The sequence below is a fragment of the Corythoichthys intestinalis genome, chromosome 3, assembly GCF_030265065.1.
Source record: "Corythoichthys intestinalis isolate RoL2023-P3 chromosome 3, ASM3026506v1, whole genome shotgun sequence".
NCBI lineage: Eukaryota > Metazoa > Chordata > Actinopteri > Syngnathiformes > Syngnathidae > Corythoichthys > Corythoichthys intestinalis.
In genome coordinates this window covers 13,505,791-13,523,584 of record NC_080397.1, presented here as the reverse complement: position 1 = coordinate 13,523,584, position 17,794 = coordinate 13,505,791, and the positions used below count along the sequence as shown (strand labels likewise).

The 17,794-nt window shown below is 37.4% G+C and overlaps 1 protein-coding gene across 3 annotated transcripts in view; it reads right to left on the bottom strand.

Annotated features, from left to right (window-relative positions):
• LOC130913862 (multiple C2 and transmembrane domain-containing protein 1) overlaps positions 1-17,794 on the bottom strand; it is a 266,167-nt gene that overhangs the window by 131,142 nt on the left and 117,231 nt on the right. For all 3 annotated transcript variants that reach the window (XM_057832765.1, XM_057832766.1, XM_057832767.1), the window contains 5 exons: positions 17,293-17,386; positions 3,045-3,147; positions 2,478-2,580; positions 673-774; positions 281-355 (listed from right to left, as the gene is read on the bottom strand). In XM_057832765.1, coding sequence (XP_057688748.1) covers positions 281-355; positions 673-774; positions 2,478-2,580; positions 3,045-3,147; positions 17,293-17,386 — 477 coding nt within the window. The remainder of the gene's footprint in view (positions 1-280; positions 356-672; positions 775-2,477; positions 2,581-3,044; positions 3,148-17,292; positions 17,387-17,794) is intronic.

The window sequence follows — 17,794 nt, the reverse complement described above, 5'->3', positions numbered from 1 at the left end:
CTGTGATCAGCCCTTGTACAAAGGCAGAAGGCTTCAACATTCATTTTGAAGGCAACATGCACATTGGCCCAAAACCGATAATGGAAAACCGATAAAGATATTATCCGATGTCAATTTAACATGTTTTTTTTTTTTTAACAACTCCAGTTTTTAATCAACATACTGTATATTTCATGTACAAAATATGCAATTTTCAGAGTATTTTAACTTTTACACATTGGGTGCAATTTTCTACTTTTGTGATATGGTGGACAGTAATTTAGACCACTAAGTAATTTACCTGTTTGGACACCTTGGGCTCTTCCTCTATGTACTTCTGCTCAATTGGAATCAGCGTCCGAAGACCAGCTTTCACCTGGAGGAAAACAATGTGGTGAAATATTTATCTTGTTTTGAATATTTTCAGTTTTCTGTTGTAAGAATAGAACACAAGCCCATGTGAGAGGTTGGTACCAGCGGGTGTAGGGGTTATTAAGATGGCAGCTAAGGGACGCACACAGATAGCGAGGGAATGGGCGAACAAAGGATGCTGAGAATAATTAGACCAAAAAATGAGGACGAGGGAGGACAGAATTGAGACAACAGCAGTGAGAGAAAGGGCGGAGGATAAACATTTTGTTTCAATACTGTTGGGGAATTTAAAAAAAAAAAAAAAAAAAAAAAAGGACTTACAGCATTATAAATGACGTCTATTTCGAGAAAGATGACCCCTTTTGTTGGCCCTGTCAGCTCCTTGCTTTTCAAGACGTAGGCTTTGCGTTCTCCATTTTGGATCTGCGGGCAGGGAGAGGGACATGACAGGCGTCTGTCTGGCAATACCCGACAGAATGGGCTTCCCGGGCCACCTTTGAACCCCGGCTGCCGTTGCTGACAGGGAACCCAAAACAACTGTGGCAACTCTGACAAGTACCTGTTCATTACCCACAGCAGCTCGCCTCTGTCAAACAGAAATTAACTATCCTGGGGAATCACACTGTATATATGCGACACCAGCTTCAGTCACCACACGAGCGTATATAAATATAGTTTGTGAAATACGTGTCATTTCATCTTTTGATCAGTGTCATTTTCATAACATCTCTCATTCACGTCGTTACATTCTTCTCAACTGTCAATCTCTTTTCTGACTTCTTTCTGAAACTCGTCAGTGCGTGTACAAAAATAACCTACGCTTCTTATATTGCAACTTCAACCGTGTGTTTTTTATTAACACTGCCGGTAGGTGAAAGCTACAGAAGCGGAGGTTATGTATCGGGTTCCATATGTCTGTTCAATTTGTTTGTTTGCTTGTTTGTCTGTATGTTTGTGTTGAAGATAACTCAAGAATGAGTAAAGGGATTATTATGAAATTTACAGGATGTTTGTCATATAAAATGGAAGAAGTGGTTAAATTTTGGGTTAATAAGGTCGATGGTCACAGAGGTCAGTAAAGTAATTTCACACAATAAGTCCGACTAAAGGGATGATTGTAAAAACTTGCATGATATGTTTGTAATATTGAAATGGAACAGGTAAGTACATTTTGGGGTAATGAGGTCAAAGGTCATATATGTTTGTATGTTTTTTTGTCCGTATATTTGTATTCAAAATAACACTAACCATAACTAAAGAATGAAAAAAAAATTATAATCAAATTTACAGGAAATGTTTGTGTGGAAGAGACGATTACATTTTGAAGTGATGAGGTAAAGGGCAGAAATGGAATTTCACAATGACTCAATAACAAAAATATAGGGATTATTATCAAACTTTAAGGATATCTTTGTAATATGAAATGGAAGAGGTGGTTACATTTGGGGTCATGAGGTCAAAGGTCAGTAAAGGAATTTCATGATAACTGGAGAACAAATAAAGGGATGATTCTCAAAACTTGCAGTGTATGTTTGTAATATGAAATGGAGGGGTTGAGTAAATTTAGGGGTATTAAGGTCTAAGGTCACAGAGGTTTGTATGTTTTTTTTGTCTGTATTAAAAATATCTCAGGAATGAATAAAAGGATTATAATCAAATTTACAGGATATGTTTGTAATATAAAATGAAAGAGTACATTTTGGGGTAATGAGGTTAAATGTCACAGAGGTTTGTATAATTTTTTTTGTATGTATGTATGTAAAATAACTCAAAAACACATAAAAGGATAATAATTAATCTGACGGGACATGTTTGTATGGAAAAGGCGATAAAATTCGGGGGTGATGAGGTCAAAGGTCAGAAAAGGAATTTAAAAGGGATTTATTATCAGACTTAAAGGATATGTTTGTAATATGAAACAGAGAAGGTGATTAAATTTTGGGGTCGTGAGGTCAAAGGTCACAGGGATCAGAAAGGGATTTTTTTGATAACTAGTTTCATACTGAGAGGGAGTGCCCACACTAAATATGGCAATGCTTTGAATTTGACTGCTTAGGCTGCCGTATCAGAATGCTCCTCGAGTTCCTAATGTTTTTCACACAGAAATAAACACTAATTTGACTCACATTTAGTAAAGGAATGGCCACTTTTCCCAGGAAGTCCGCGCTTCTGTCTCGGTCTTCGTCGTAAACGGTGACCTCGAGCACTGAGTGAATGTCTTTCACGTTACTGGATGACAAAAAATGTTTTTTAAACACATTGTCCACCGTTGCACTATATTCCTATCATGTAAGAGTGAAAGTAGAGTTGTGTCACATTAACAAAAGTGGGCTATCAAGATGGGTGATGTTATGTATAGAAAAGAGGCTATGTGGGCAGTGTGCACTTGTAGAATGCTTAAATTAACATGTCCCATCACTGGGAATTGCATGTCTTTGTATCAGATATTTAAGAACTGATGTAAAGTTTGTTCTAATTATCAACTACAAATTTGATATTATAAGTATTGTCTTTGCTTAACCCATTTATACATGTTTTAAGTTGTAAACTGAGCTGCTGTGAATTAAAAATTGATTGGACATCTACAGACGTCAAAGATACTGTAATATGTTCACTACCCTAGTTAAAATCACGGTCAATGGCAGCGAAGACTTCAGTTGCTATTTTAATCGTTTGCCAGTATTAGTACTCACAAAGTAAAGACCTTGTTCCACTCTGGGTTGAGGTTTTTGTAAACAGTGTGAGTCTGCAGCCGGTCGTTACTCAGCTCCACTATACAGAAAGGGTCACTCTTACCTAGACAGCAAAAGAAGAGGAAAAAAATACATGAATGGCCTTCATAAAATATTGAAACGAAACAACACAACACAACACAGAGAAGTAGAAACTACTCTCTCGCCGTGAGAGTTCAAGGAAAAGGCAGAAGCTTTGTTAAATATCTGAAATAAAAGCATGTAGTGATCCTCTATTTGAGATGTACTTTACATATGCACATATACATCTAAAAAAATAATAATAATACAGGAAGTCCTTTGGTTACGCTGTCCTCAACCTAAGACATTTCGACATTTTACACCCGTGCCTTGTCTGCCATTTAGTCCCCAGCACCAGTGTTTCTCCTTAGCTAGCCTGAGTGCTTGTCTGTGTGAGAGCTGGGAGTATCTTTGCCTTTATTTTCACATGATGGGCCCAAAGAAGAAAGCTAGGTCGTTGCAATTACTATGGAAACGAAGCTTAACAACATCAAACGATCGGCGAAAGAAGAGACACCAACGAGCATCGGTAAAGATATGCTGAATTCAGATCAAAAGTCAGTGCACATTAGGGGTGAGAACCTCTGGGTAACTCACGATATGATACTACTTGTGATACAAGGCTCACGATACCGATGATTCCACAACATGATGATACAACAAATATCAATCAGGATCAGGATATTATTTTACGATACTCTTCAATACAACTAATAAACAGAAAAAAGCTCTTATCATCCTTTATCCTTTATGATTTTTTTTTATCACGAGTAGACGTTCGATCCGTTTGAACACACACAGACACACTTCAAATGGATTGGAAGTCTATAGGTCGTCAATGGAAGCCAATGAGTTAAATTTGGGGCATTACAGGTCATTTCCTCTAGATTTCAGGTGACTTCCTGTTTATTTTGGGGCATTTCGGGTTCACTTCCTGAACATATAGGAGTCACTTTGTGTTGAATTTGGGTCATTTCGGGTTCATTTCCTGTTAATTTTGGGCATTTCAGGGTCACTTCCTGTTTATGATGGGTCACTTTCTGTTAATTTGGCGGCATTTCGGGGTCACTTCCTGTTCAAATAGGGTCACTTGGGTTGGAAATCAATTTCAGTGAACGGAAGTCTTTGTGCTATTGAAATGAATGACAAAAAGGGCCATTTAAAAATTAATTGGAAATTTTGGCAATTACAAATGAATGGGTATGTTTTTGGCAAATTTTAGCTGAACCGTACCCCCCTTAGTTTTCCTGAATTTTTTGACATATAAATGATGTGATTTGGACAAAAATGGTACGACAAGTAGCATTTTGAAATTCCACTTTGTAAAAAATAAAAAAATAAACCTGCATTTTTAATTTTTGGCAGATCAAACAAAAAAGGGCTTGGGTTGCAAAACAAACAAACAAACAAAGTAATATTATTGATTGAAGCTTTTGCATGTAATGCAAAGCTAACATCAATAAACAGAATAAAAAATTTCATTAGTTTTTGAAAATGATCCAAAAAGGCTTGGTTTAGTATACTTAAAATATGTCACATTAGTCCTGGAGAACTATTGAGAGCACTCAAATAATTATATTTTTGAGCGTAAAACTCACTGAAGTTGGAATTGAGTTCAATACCCCTTTGGCATTTGTGTGTGTGCTTGGATTTGCACGCTGGTGGGTGTCATCGATCTGTGTGATTTTCTTCAAATGTTGTGACAAGGGCAGGACATTTAGTGGGTGCGCAAAGCAAATGTCACCGTGATCAATGCGCTGCTGAAGGTGTTGCCTCTCATATCAGTTGTTGAGGCTCTTATTGACGTGGCCTGTTTGAAATGGCTATCGACAGACGTGTCTCCAACAATAGAAAACAAGATTCAGTCAAACAGACAAAGCATTAAGAAGTGTATAATCCTACACGCAATGGTGTGTTTGATTTACGGCGCACCTGGTGCGGATAAGCGGCCTTGAAAATTGAATTTGGTAATGTTAAATTGTATCTTTTGCTAAGATTTTATGGTATAATGCACCAAGAAACTTAAAATTGTGTGTCGTCAATGTTAACCCTTTATAAGGCCCTCATTTAAGTCATTGGCAGCTATTGACGAAGCTTGACGTCAATGGCAATGAAAGATAAGCATTCACAGCCAGCTCTCACAACCCTTTAACACCTGAGCCTATTTTATCCGAATTTGCATGCCTTTGATGTTGCCTTTATATTTCAAGGAAAAACATGTTCACAATGGCCTGGTCAGGTCCCTTATTCAGTGGCGCCCCCAGGGGGTGGCCAGGGGTGGCCACGGCCACCCCTATAAATTTGTTGCCAGTAAATCGTAGATGTTTGTAGCATCAGTTATGCATTTCATCCCAAATTCAAATCTGCTAGCACCTGTTTTTCCCCAGTAATTATTTTGTTTTGTTAAATGTACACCTTATGCTTAATATATACATAACCCAAAAAAACAAAATTGTTGTGGAACTCAAAATGTTGACTGGACAGTTATGGACTATGCACATTATTATTATTATTTTTTTTTTTTTTTAACCTTTCCTGTTCAGCTGTTTGACACAGAGAATGGAAGTCTAAGTGCCCGGATTCTGAACAGTTTTAATGTTTCACATGGAGAGTCTGACATACTCCCATTGTGATCCTTCAAAATACCTTTTTATTATGACAAAGCAGCGAACAGGAAGGGATTATGGGGGGACAGAAGAAAAGAAATACAAGAGAAGAAAGAAAAGAAACACATACACAAACAACAACAAGAAATACATTGAACATCTAAACTAGTTACTAATATGCTGGTGCTATCGTCAGCGAGATGTATTTCCGGTTTACACCATGTGGGGGCCAATTGGCCAGTGAAAGAGGAGAATGGGGGTGGGGGTGTCTATGAGACTATAAGCTAAGTGATTGAAAGGGGTAGAGTGTACACAAATCAGTTCTGTGATCTAGAACCCAGTAATCGTGTGAATCTCTTATGAGTGTAAGCCCGTTGGCGACCAACCCTACGCCGCCGCATCGCCAATCCCGGCACCGGAACCCCCAACCCGAGCATGCCCTACCACATCCAGCAGCACGCAAGCCCCACCGGGCGCGCGACAGCCACGCAGACGGGCGGAGAAACCGCGCGGGCGCCAACCCAGGGCCACGGCCCCCACCCAGCCAGAACAGAAATATAACACTGACAAAAAAAAAAAGTCTTTCCAAAGATATTGACAATAAACTAGTTCAGTTCATTTTTTTCAAGCATGACCCTCAGTTTCACCTTGAATAATACATAGGGCTACGTCATACACTACGTCACACAGCCCACTCTTCCGCCATTTGTGCACTGCTGTCAGCCTGTCATTCTTCTCGCTCACCGACTCATTCAAAGAAAACAACGACAGATCTGGCCCATCCTCTTCCTCGAGTAGATGAAAGAATGCATTAGCTTGCGCTACATTTAGTTTTCGATTTATTCCGCTCGTTTTAAAGTGGCTTGCCCAATCCAACCAGCCGTCACACGCGACCTCGCCTCCCCTCCCCTTAGGTGGCGCCTCGTTCGGAAATTTTTATTAAAAATGTTAAAAACATTACGTCTGTCCTCCGTGACCTCACAATGGCTCCTGGGAAATGTAGTTTTTCATGGTGCTTTCGGTTTTGAAAAATGACAAGAAATGATGGAAATATGGATATAAACACATGGTCCATGCAGTGTTTTAATGTTTATTTATGAAGGCAATAAAACGATAAAAGTCAAATGACATTATCTCCCATTTTACTAGGTCGATTGACTTCCAGTAAAAACGAGTGTGTACTTCTGGAAAAGCGCTATATAAGTATAACACCATTTACCATTCAACTTCCGCACTTTCAAATGAGACCACCCAGTGGCACGTGGGTGACGTAAACACAGCGTGACGAGGCTTCAAAGATGATATGCATAAACGTGTCGACACGTTCAGTTTTAAAAGGTTAAATGAACTGGACGTCTATCATTGTCAATGGCAGGCAATAAGTTACAAGCAAATATTCTCTTAGTCATTTATATGAGTTTATTTAGTATATTTTGTTAATTTTAAAAAAGGGGAAAACTGTAAATAATGTCTTATTTTATTTAATTAAAAAATAGCTTAAATAAAAAAGATAAAGCCAAATTTAATATCTTTATTCATTTAAAAAAAGGGGGGGGGGGTTTAAAGAAAATGTTATTTGTTATTGATGATATTTTATTTATTATTGATCATCATTGAGGTGTTACGAAGGGGCCGTAACCGTAATCAAAACACATTTCTGTTTTTATCAACCCTATGCACTCCTTAGATTTTGTTTTTACCAACATTTAATGATTAAGTTAAAAAATATATATATGTACATGTACAGAATACTGATGAATAGTTTTAAAAATATATATGTACATGTACAGAATAATAGCGAATAATAAAAACTGAATAATATAATTAGAATTGAAACTTGCTATAAAATTTTCGGTCATATAATATTGTGGCCTACATAAATACTACATATACATAAATACTTGCCCTATAAGGATTAACTCAACTTTGCATTTTAAAATATTACAGGAAGAAGTCGTAAGAGGTCACTTAGGGCGTCCAAAAGAACTATGTGGCTCAATCCGTTCAACCTGCCATGACAGATTATTATGACAAATTTAAAACTAATTGTCTGCCAGGTCTCCCAGTCCAAATGGATTGGCTGTCCATCACTGTCAATGGCACTAAAAAATTTCTGCTGTCTTTTTGCCTCTGATTGAACATCTAAATATATATTGAATCATCCTGGGGCGTCTACATCACGGACTATTATGCCACAAAATCTAGTCTGATTAAATTAAATTGCAATCAATGAAAATTAAGGGATAGAAAATTACACAGCAGTTCTCCCTCTCTATTTTGGCCTAATTTCCATTTTTTTTAATGGCTTGGCAGGTTCTGTTGATGCAGAGTTGTCACCAGTGATGAACTTTCACTCTAGTGGTTGCTAGCACCAGAGGCAGCTGTCTTAACCATTACACGCTTTTATTTGAGCCAGCGTCCAGGTAAAGCTCCTCCCACGCGGGGTCACATCTCCATGGCGCCTCCAGAGGGGAGCGGGTGAAAACTCATTTCTGAGCCCCCGAAGATAAGTGTGGCGGATGAATACGGCACGGATGAGGAGGTGGTTTAATTGCCTCGGAGGAAAACTTAAAGTTAGGAGTTTGAGGTGCACATCACAATTAATTATGATTCAGTATTATAGAATACTGTATGTTGGGTTTTTTTTTTTTTGTTGTTCCTTGCGTTTCATCACTTCTATGCCATCACAGCACATCATGTTGGACTTTTGGGGCAATGGTTTTAGGAGGGTTTGATAGTTTATGGCAATGGAATTTTCCATGATTTATTTAAATTGTGCTTAGAGAATTACGGATTAAGACCCTTCATTCTTACAGCAAATTTCATTGACATTTTGATTTGATTGATATTTGATTGATTGATTTGATTGATATTTTTACAAAAATTAAAAAAATAACCCTTTGTTTAATCAATACATTCTAAAAAAAAAAAAAAAAAAAAAAATTCAAATAAAACCAATGCTAGATGCAAAAGTAGACATGAGTAAAAAAGTTCACTTAAGTAACGTATTTTAAGTATTCCTAACTTAGTGTATCAAGTTAAAATTGTAAACATACAATTTTGAGTTCAAACTACTTAATGGCATTTTAAGGATGTATACTTATAAATACTGTATATATTTTAGTTTTCCATCAAGTGTTGTATTATTTTATCAATTTAATACTGTAGGTTTATTTATTTGTTTACAAGGGCAGTGCATATTAACATTACAACTCATTGCAAAATATGCCAGAATTAGCCAAATGGCTAGTTTTCATCTGTAGTCTTAGGCCAGATAGGCATAGGCATCCTGGAAATAGTGAAATATTTTCATCAATAATATTCACATGATAAAAAGCACTGTAGAGAACATTACAAAATATAAATAATATATACTGAAATATTGTAAAATTAATATTTTGAATTGGAACTACTTAACAGAAGTCCTGTTTACTGAAAAAACCTGAGCTCAAACTATTCAACTGCAGTCCAGTTAAGTTAAAATATTGAGTTTTAACCAATAGCTTTTTTGTCCTTTCGAGTTTTTCATCAAAAGTGATGTCTTTTTTTAGTAAGTTAATATTGCAAAAGTAAAATTTTGAGTTGAAACTATTTAACAGAAGAAGTCCAGGTTACTTAAAACGTTGACTTTTGACAAAAACGCATAAAAAGTGAAGTCATCGTAATTTTCGGACTATAAGCCGCTACTTTTTTCCTTCATTTTGAATCCTGCGGCTTATTTGATAATTTGTTTGGGTTAATAGGTAACACTTTATTCGACAGCGGCATCATAAGACTGTCATAAGACCGTCATAATTATGACACTGTCATGGGCATTAATGGATGCTTATGACAAATATCATTAAGTGTCATCTGCTTGGATCTTTTACATTCATTCAAAAGTGAGAAAATTTGCGGGATGACACAAAAATTACACAAAATGATATCTCTAATAAGTATTTATCAATGGTCATGGCAATGTCATAATTATGACGGTCTTATGGCGCCACTGTCAAATAAAGTGTTACCAAATACCATAACTAGCAATTAATAAAACCACTGGGACAGTAACTGAAGAAATATTTAGCACAGAACATTATTTTTGATTGTTATTTACATCTGGAGCACTGCAATGCATGCTAGGAGGCATGTTGGACGACAACAGTGTTGACAGCAGGTGGCAGCAGAGGTTGACTGTCTCTCTCAAGGGATCAGTGATGGCCAAATGAAGCTTTTCGAAGCAATGGTGGTTCATTTGGTCTCATGACAGTCTTATGATGCCGCTGTCAAATAAAGTGCTATCAGTTTAATTTATTTTGGTGTAAGTGTATCACAATACAGTGAGGACAGCTGTGGCTTACAGTCCAGTGTGGCTTATCTTTTAAAAAATGCCATTTTTGTGTCAAATTTAGTGGACGTCGCATTCTAGTCAGGTGCACCTTATGGTCTGAAAATTATGGTATTTTGAATATTCATAACTCATCAAGTTAATATGGTAAAGATAAAACAAACAATCCAACCACTCATCTGAAGTGCAGTTCACTCAAAATACTCAGTTTATTAGCGAAATTGTTTTTTTGAGTTTTCCGTCAAAACTTAAAATTCAAGTGAAACTGGTTAACTTGAACTTCCAAATTCGACCAACTTTTTTTAAGCAGTGTTGTATTTATTGTACTTTACCACTCACCAACATAGAAGGAAATAGACATCCAACTAATTTTACCGAGAGCCAAGCCCCTCCCAGTTCAACGGCACGTCCATCCCAATCAATGGCATCACACTCGTTAATTATTTTTCTACAACATCATTGATTCACAGCTGTCGCTAAAATTTATGGGACTATCATTGGAAGCTATTTGGGTAAAAAAAAAAACAAAAAAAAACTTTCATATACAGTAGATGCAAAAGAAAAAGTCCTTAAAGGAGCTAATGAAGTAAATGCCATCCATGCTACTCCAGCTGAATGTGAAATTGCTTATAATGCATCACTACTGAAATGACTCACACTAAAGCATCTACTCAAGGAGCAGGGCAAGGAGAATTGTTGGCTTTTGAGACTGTTTTCAGTTCTCCTTCTCGCCGTGCACTACAAAAGCACTTCAATTAGACTAAAAGAGATGGCTGGAGTGCGATGTGGAGAAGAAAAGGAAAGAGAGGAGACACACAGGCAGCATGAAATGGGACGAAAGAGGAGAGATCCAACTATTTTTCTCCCTCTGACCTCCCCTCTCACTCTGCCTGTTTGTCCACCCGACCCTCCCCTGAGCTCAACTCATAAAATAGGGTGTTCATGTGCTGAGGGCTCTCGTCTGGCTGTTGTATCTGCCCATCGCACACAACCCAAAGTGGGCCGGAGCCCTCCAGATTCAAGCTCTGCCATCTCGGAGTTGAGCTCCACCATCACAAAGCCGAGCTCCGCCTCTTTGTCAAATAAACAAACACAGTGGAACCTCTACTAACGACACTAATTGGTTCTGGACGTCGTCTCGCAACCCGAAAATTTCATAAATACAGACGCGTTTTACATGTAATAGCCCTAATCAGTTTCAAGCACTACTGACACACCACATTCAATTTTGTAATTGGGGTAAAACCGGAAAAAAACGACAGCCAAACACATTTGAACCATTCCATATACCTAACCTAACCATTAAGACCTGTAATGAAGTAGATAATAGAACAGAATACAAAGAAAAAAAGAAATATATCTTACTTTTCGAGTGATACAATGTCCTCTTTCACAAGAGTGATGGTGCCTATCGCTTTTCATTTGCGTGACACAAAAACATGAGGAGAACTATGCTATATGAAGCATCTGTTGGCTTAAAAAAACTCTTCGTCAGACAAAAACACAAGGGGCCTTATACTCATTTGGCACAGACGTCAAACCTCTGTAGCAAAAATAACACCGTCGCTTCTGTGCACGTCATCATACTGCGACACCCAAATTGAAATGTCATCAACAACTGGCCAATAGGAGAGCAGCATACTGAAGGGTATGGGATGGGAAAGATTATTATGACCAACAGGGCAGCAACAACAGGGCGTGACAGTTATAAGCAGAAATCAGGAAGTTCATACAGTATTGAATAGTATTTTTGCCTCTCGTAACCTGAAATTTCTTTCTTAACAAAAGGCAATATTTTTCTGTTTAAAAGAGTCATAACCTGAAAATAGAATTAGTAGAGATGTTCGTAAGTAGAGGTACCACTGTAATTCAATTCGAACTGGCAGTAGCACCCAAAGATAGCCCATTGGTAGCGCCGTGGTCTATGTATCATTTTCACATGCACAGTCTAAATGGCTCTATGATACGTAAGCGCTGAACTGCTCAACAAATCAGAGTGCAGCATACTGGCCCCACCTTCTTTAACACGTAGCATCTACCGAGTCAGTCAAACCGCTAGTGTTCATTTGAATCCAGTGCCGGATGCTAGTCTTTCAATGAGGGGAAGCTCAAAGTGTGTCTGTCGGCCTGTGAGTGCTTTGTGATGGTATGGGGCTCAGCAGCACCCACTGCTGGGAAAGAAACTAGAGTGCCAGAAGTCAAGTCTGCAAACACAAGCAGTTACAACAACAAAAACAACAACAAAACCCGGCCAGAAATAAAAGCTCAATTTTTCGTTAGTCGTTTTTAGCAAAGCAAGTGTTGCTTGGATGATTATAAAAGTCTCCGGTTTAACTTAGAAACCACGAAATGAAAATTGAAAAATGCCGCCCGTGGATGTTAATACGGCAATATCACTGATTCGCTCATTTTGCTGTCAATCAAAAAGGGATTCAACCTCAGACAGATCATCCAATCTTCATGCAGAGAAGCAGAGCGTCCCAGCCAGCCGAGCCCCGCCCACTTCCCATTGACCTCCAGAGACCCACAACGTCTGATGGGTGGGATAAACCCAGCCTTTAGCCAATGATATGTCTCGTTTTACTGTAGTGAAACAATGCACTCTCAACACCGATAAGACTGAAAAAGCAGTTTCTGCTCTTGCATTCCTCTTTAAAATAAACTGCTGTATTTTAAGACAAAGAACTGTTGTGTTTGATAGAACAATATGTCTATATGCTGCCATAGCAGATTCATGGCGCACTTAGCCTCCGAACTATTTTTAATTTGTCTGTTTTACCTGGGAAACCCCTGTTTACAGACGTCGCGAACCGTTTTTGTTTCAACCTAGCCATAAAAAGAAAGTAAGTTATTATAATTATTATTTAAAATGTCTGTCATTTTTAGCTTCGAATCATTAATTGACGTCTAATACTTAGTTTAAAAAAAAAAAAAAAAAAAACGACTTAAAAAAATTATTCACTCACATATTTCAAACTTTTAAATAAATTACGTCACAATGAAATAGTTGGTGTCTGTAAATAAGTCACGGATATCTACTTCATAACTATCGCTGAATTGTATTTTTTTTGTTACTGTCGCATTATACCCGATATGTTAGATGATAAATAATTAATCCAAACAAAGAAAAATTGAAAAATAACGTTTAAAAAAGGTAAATATATGAAAAAGAAAATCTCAACCACTCATTGTTGTCTGCGATTTCTGCATCGCGACCTTTGTTATATCACCATGTTTCACCCATAGAATCCCCCAAAAATCCGACTGTGGCCATTCACAGCTGTGTCTTGACACTCGGTGATACATGCTACATGGAGTTTTTGGATCAAAACAAGGCAAGTACGCGATAATATCTCGTTAAAATCGTGGCGTCTTTAATTCTGCTCTCGCGTGCTCTCGCCTGCAGTTTATTTTATTTTTATTTTTTTCAAATGCCCTCGTGTTCAAAATTTTTCTTCCCCCAGAAAATTGAGATTTTAAGCTTTCCAATGACGTATCACACATGCATATAGGACAATTTTTAAATTTGGCCAAAGTGGGGGTCTCAGAGCGGTACTTCAAGTCACCTTAGTGTTTTTCGCCATATTTTTGATCACTTATTTTTTGACAATTTGGGGGCTTCCCTTGCCATCTTAGAGCAATTGCCACTGTTTGAATTGTCTATGCCTTCAATGTGACCACCAGGAGTCTAAAATGGCATTTAAGCCAAAGGAAGTGTATAAAGGTAAATTTACTTAGGTGAAGAAGTTCTGTAATATTCACCAATCAATCATGCCAATAAGTTAAATTTTAAAAAGGCTAGCTGCCTCAAATTATATGCCTTGTGCATGGGCAAGATGCTAATGGTTATCCCAGTTAGTTTAAAAGTACAGGATGTTGCTGTGACTGGCGGGATTATTATGAATGTTAGGAATATTTATATAACTGCTGGACAACCTAATTTGACTCTTTATGTCTGATAGTTTTGTTATTAAAGATGGAGGAGCATGAAGAAAAAAGGAGAAAAAAACAAAAAGTCTTGTTTCATTCACCTGTGTCAGGATTCATACACTTTTTTTCATGGCCAAATTCAAGCACTTTTCAAGGACTTTTGTGTGACAGCGCGCAACGTCCAATCTATGTTGACTGGGAGAGGCAAATCATTCGCCTCTCCCAGTGGCAGCCAGTGAGTTAAATGAGTAGCCTGTAAGGGTTAAAAAAAAAAAATCATAATTCATGCACGATTCATGAAAGATTTTGGTAGCAACCTGTTGGTTCGTGACATGTTTTTAAAACGATGTATCGATTCTTGGTGGGAGCATGTCAATAACCTTTTGGGCTACAAAGTATCACGATATATCACCTTTTCGATATATTGTAACAACCCTGCATCACACCCTCTGAGAGAACCAATAACTATGATACCACTAAGATACCACAAGATAAATTTGACGTCCCTGATTTAGGACTACACAAACAAAGTTGAACAAACAGTACTTGGATGAACATGTGTTTAAGCTTGTTCTTTTGTTTGAGAGTAAAAGGGAAAAAAACAGGAGGCAGTGTGGAAAAATAATAAGTAAATAACTTTGAGACAGGGTTAATTTTTCCGGAAGTTAGCCATGAAGCGCAGACTGAATGATGAGCTGCGAAACAAGGTCAGCGAGTAAATTTCGGCGGCGAGTGAAATACAAGAGCCATTAGCCGCTGCTCTCTGGCTGCCCTGGTCTCAATAACCCAAATCAAGCAGTTCCACTCTGTATTGGCTAACACAGACTGTGGCTGCTTCCAATTGAGAAACACGCACACACTTTCTCTCGTCTCAACTAGATAATGCAGAGTGAAAAACTAGGCCTGTCCACTGCAGACCTAATTAAAAGTAAGAATTAATGGAGAATGGCGGATTCGGCGGGAGCAAGTGGAGAAAGAAAACGGAGCCAAGGAAAGGGGGGGGAGATTTGTTCGTTCAAATGAACACTTTTTCTCTCTTATTCAAATGAGCAGCCAGCATCTTTTCCCTTAAAAACACAGAGATGAATTTAGCGTCCGGTATAACGTCGACTTGAACTCTCTCGCTGAGCGTTCTCAGAAAGCATAATCCCTCAAACCAAAATTACATACCTACTAAATCGCTAAATTCATGGTGCTATACAATGTGCCACACACATTATCCACGTGATTAGATGTAATCAAATGCTGATGTTACTGACATTCTTGTCAGAAATAGTCAAAAGAAAACAAAGATACGGTACAAAAATTCACATACTGAATATGAAAACAAGCAGTTCAGAGTACATTTGCTTGACCAAATCTTGAAAGAACAAAAATTAAGAGAAAAGAATGCTTGAAAATATTTTTTTAACACTAAATCAGCCTGAAGTGCTAACTAAATTTAATTATTTCTCTTTTCCCCCTGTCCACAATGAACATCTCAAATTTACAAAATGAAAATGTTTAGTAAACAATATTTAAAATATCTATTATTGTTTGTAGAGTTGTCCAATATTATCGGGTCACCTATAATATTGACCGATTAAAGCACTTTAAAATATTTTCAGATAATATCGACATTATCATTATTAAAGCTTCCAGGGGGACATCTCAATACAATTAGCCATAATATGTTCAGTCCACGATTGCATATATCGGTATCGGTTTGATGTCAGTATCGGATTTTTGGAGTTGGACAATATCGGGATATCGGTTAAGTCATTATCGGACAACTCTATTGAATTGTAAATAATAGTTGAAGGGAAATGATGGCCTTTTTGCTAACATGCTAATCGATAATCACAGACATGCCTGCTTCTATTATTTTAGTACATAATAAAACAAGTTCGCTTTCAAACTTATACAAAATGTTTCAACTTAAATGTGCTGTGATGATTCGTTGTGGCCTTGAGTTCTCCACAACAAGACACTGGATTTTTTTTTTTTTTTTTAATGTCCAATTTTCCGGAATATTAATAAGGGATTCATTTTAGCTGGATATCTTAATCTCTATCAAGGAGAGTTTGTCTGTGTGGCTGCTTGTGCGTTCGTGTTTTATGGACACCGAAACAGCTGGGCGGATTTTGACAAAATTTTACACAGTTGAATTTCATGCGTCTAGGAGTGTTTTGAGATGGGTTTGATCTGTGTAGGCCTTTATTTAGTGTGTAAAATTAATTCGAAACAATAAAAATTAGCATAAAAGATGCCAATTTTTACGTTTTCACCTTAGCAACACAGGCCACACTGCTTGATAATTCCATCCAGCATACATGAAAAAGAAATCAAGGGGAAGTCCTGATTTTGAGGTTTCATATGTGTCGATTTAACAAACCTTGGCCCCAAAGCGCTATATAAGTATAACACCAACACCAACAACCCAGCACAAGTGCTAGTATTATATATGGTAAATAATACAACACACTTAATGGCCTTGGACCAAAATACATGCTTGATTTAATTGACCTCTATGATGCATTGGGACCCCTAAGGTCATCTGGAACGGCCTACAGCTTGTTCCAAGAACAAGAACCGAGCAGGTCAACAATGCTCCTCAACCTCTGGAGCAAGTTACTTGAAGTTCTGAAGTGTGTTCAAATTGTTATATTATTTAAATGAGGGCTAAAAACGCTACTGTTCACCACAGCGTATTCATAACTGCCTATATAAATCTTTTCTTTCAATTTTTTTGCTTATATTTCTATTTACTGTTTTAATTCTTTTAACTTTCTTGATGTGATTTTTGTGCAAAAGCACTTCAGATTATCTTGTGTTGAATTGTGCTATATACATAAATGTGCCTTGCCTTGCCTGTTATTGGTGGAACATGGGTCCCACAACTTACATGCAACCCTGTCACCATAAATACTTTATCTTGGTAGAAGAGGAATTTTACATGATCACACTATTTTTCATATTTTTATAAAATAAACTTGATGGAAAGTTTCACTGCACCACATGTAACCTTGTTATGAATATAATCAGAATAAGGCAATTATATTGTTTAGCAGCTAGCTAAACCACTAGCTTCTATTGCTGAGAAAACTTAAGATTACTACGAATTTGCAACCATGTAACTGTGATTATGCCAACATTGTAAATACCCAAAAACTAATGCCATAGAAATTTAACCACTGATCTCTAAGATGAGCACATAAAACTTGTTAAATACTGTTCACTAATACTTCTTAAAATAACCTATTTTTGGTGAATATGTAGCAGTCCAAATCAATTGGACGTCGATTGATGTCAATTGCACTGAAACATAATCATTCACCGCACTTACCAGTGACATCTGCCGCCATCAGACCTTCAGCCCGGATGACTTTTACCTGTACCACACCAACATCTTTCAGGTTATGCAATGACCTCCACATGCTCTGAAACAGCAGAAGGACAGAGGTGAAAGGTCAAAGAGGCTGGTAAATTAGCATTTAAGAGAAAGATGGGTCAATAACCTGACATTTCATTAAGGAAGGAAAAGGGTAGAAAATGTCCTTTAGCAGCCCTTATTTGAAAATATATCGCTGGCATTTATAGCCCGCTCTACCAAGACGACAAATGAGTAGTCGCGGTATGTGTGCTTGTTTGATACACTTTTCAGTTCTGCACCATAGGAAGTAAATCGTGCAGTGACCCAGTATAATTGACAAGATTCCATAAAATGTTATATTTTATTAAAATTAATACATGAATTAAGGCTGTAATATCTCAAGTTCTCAACACTATGATTTATACACCCCAATTCCAATTACCAATACACCACTAAAATGACGAGGGTGAAAGTA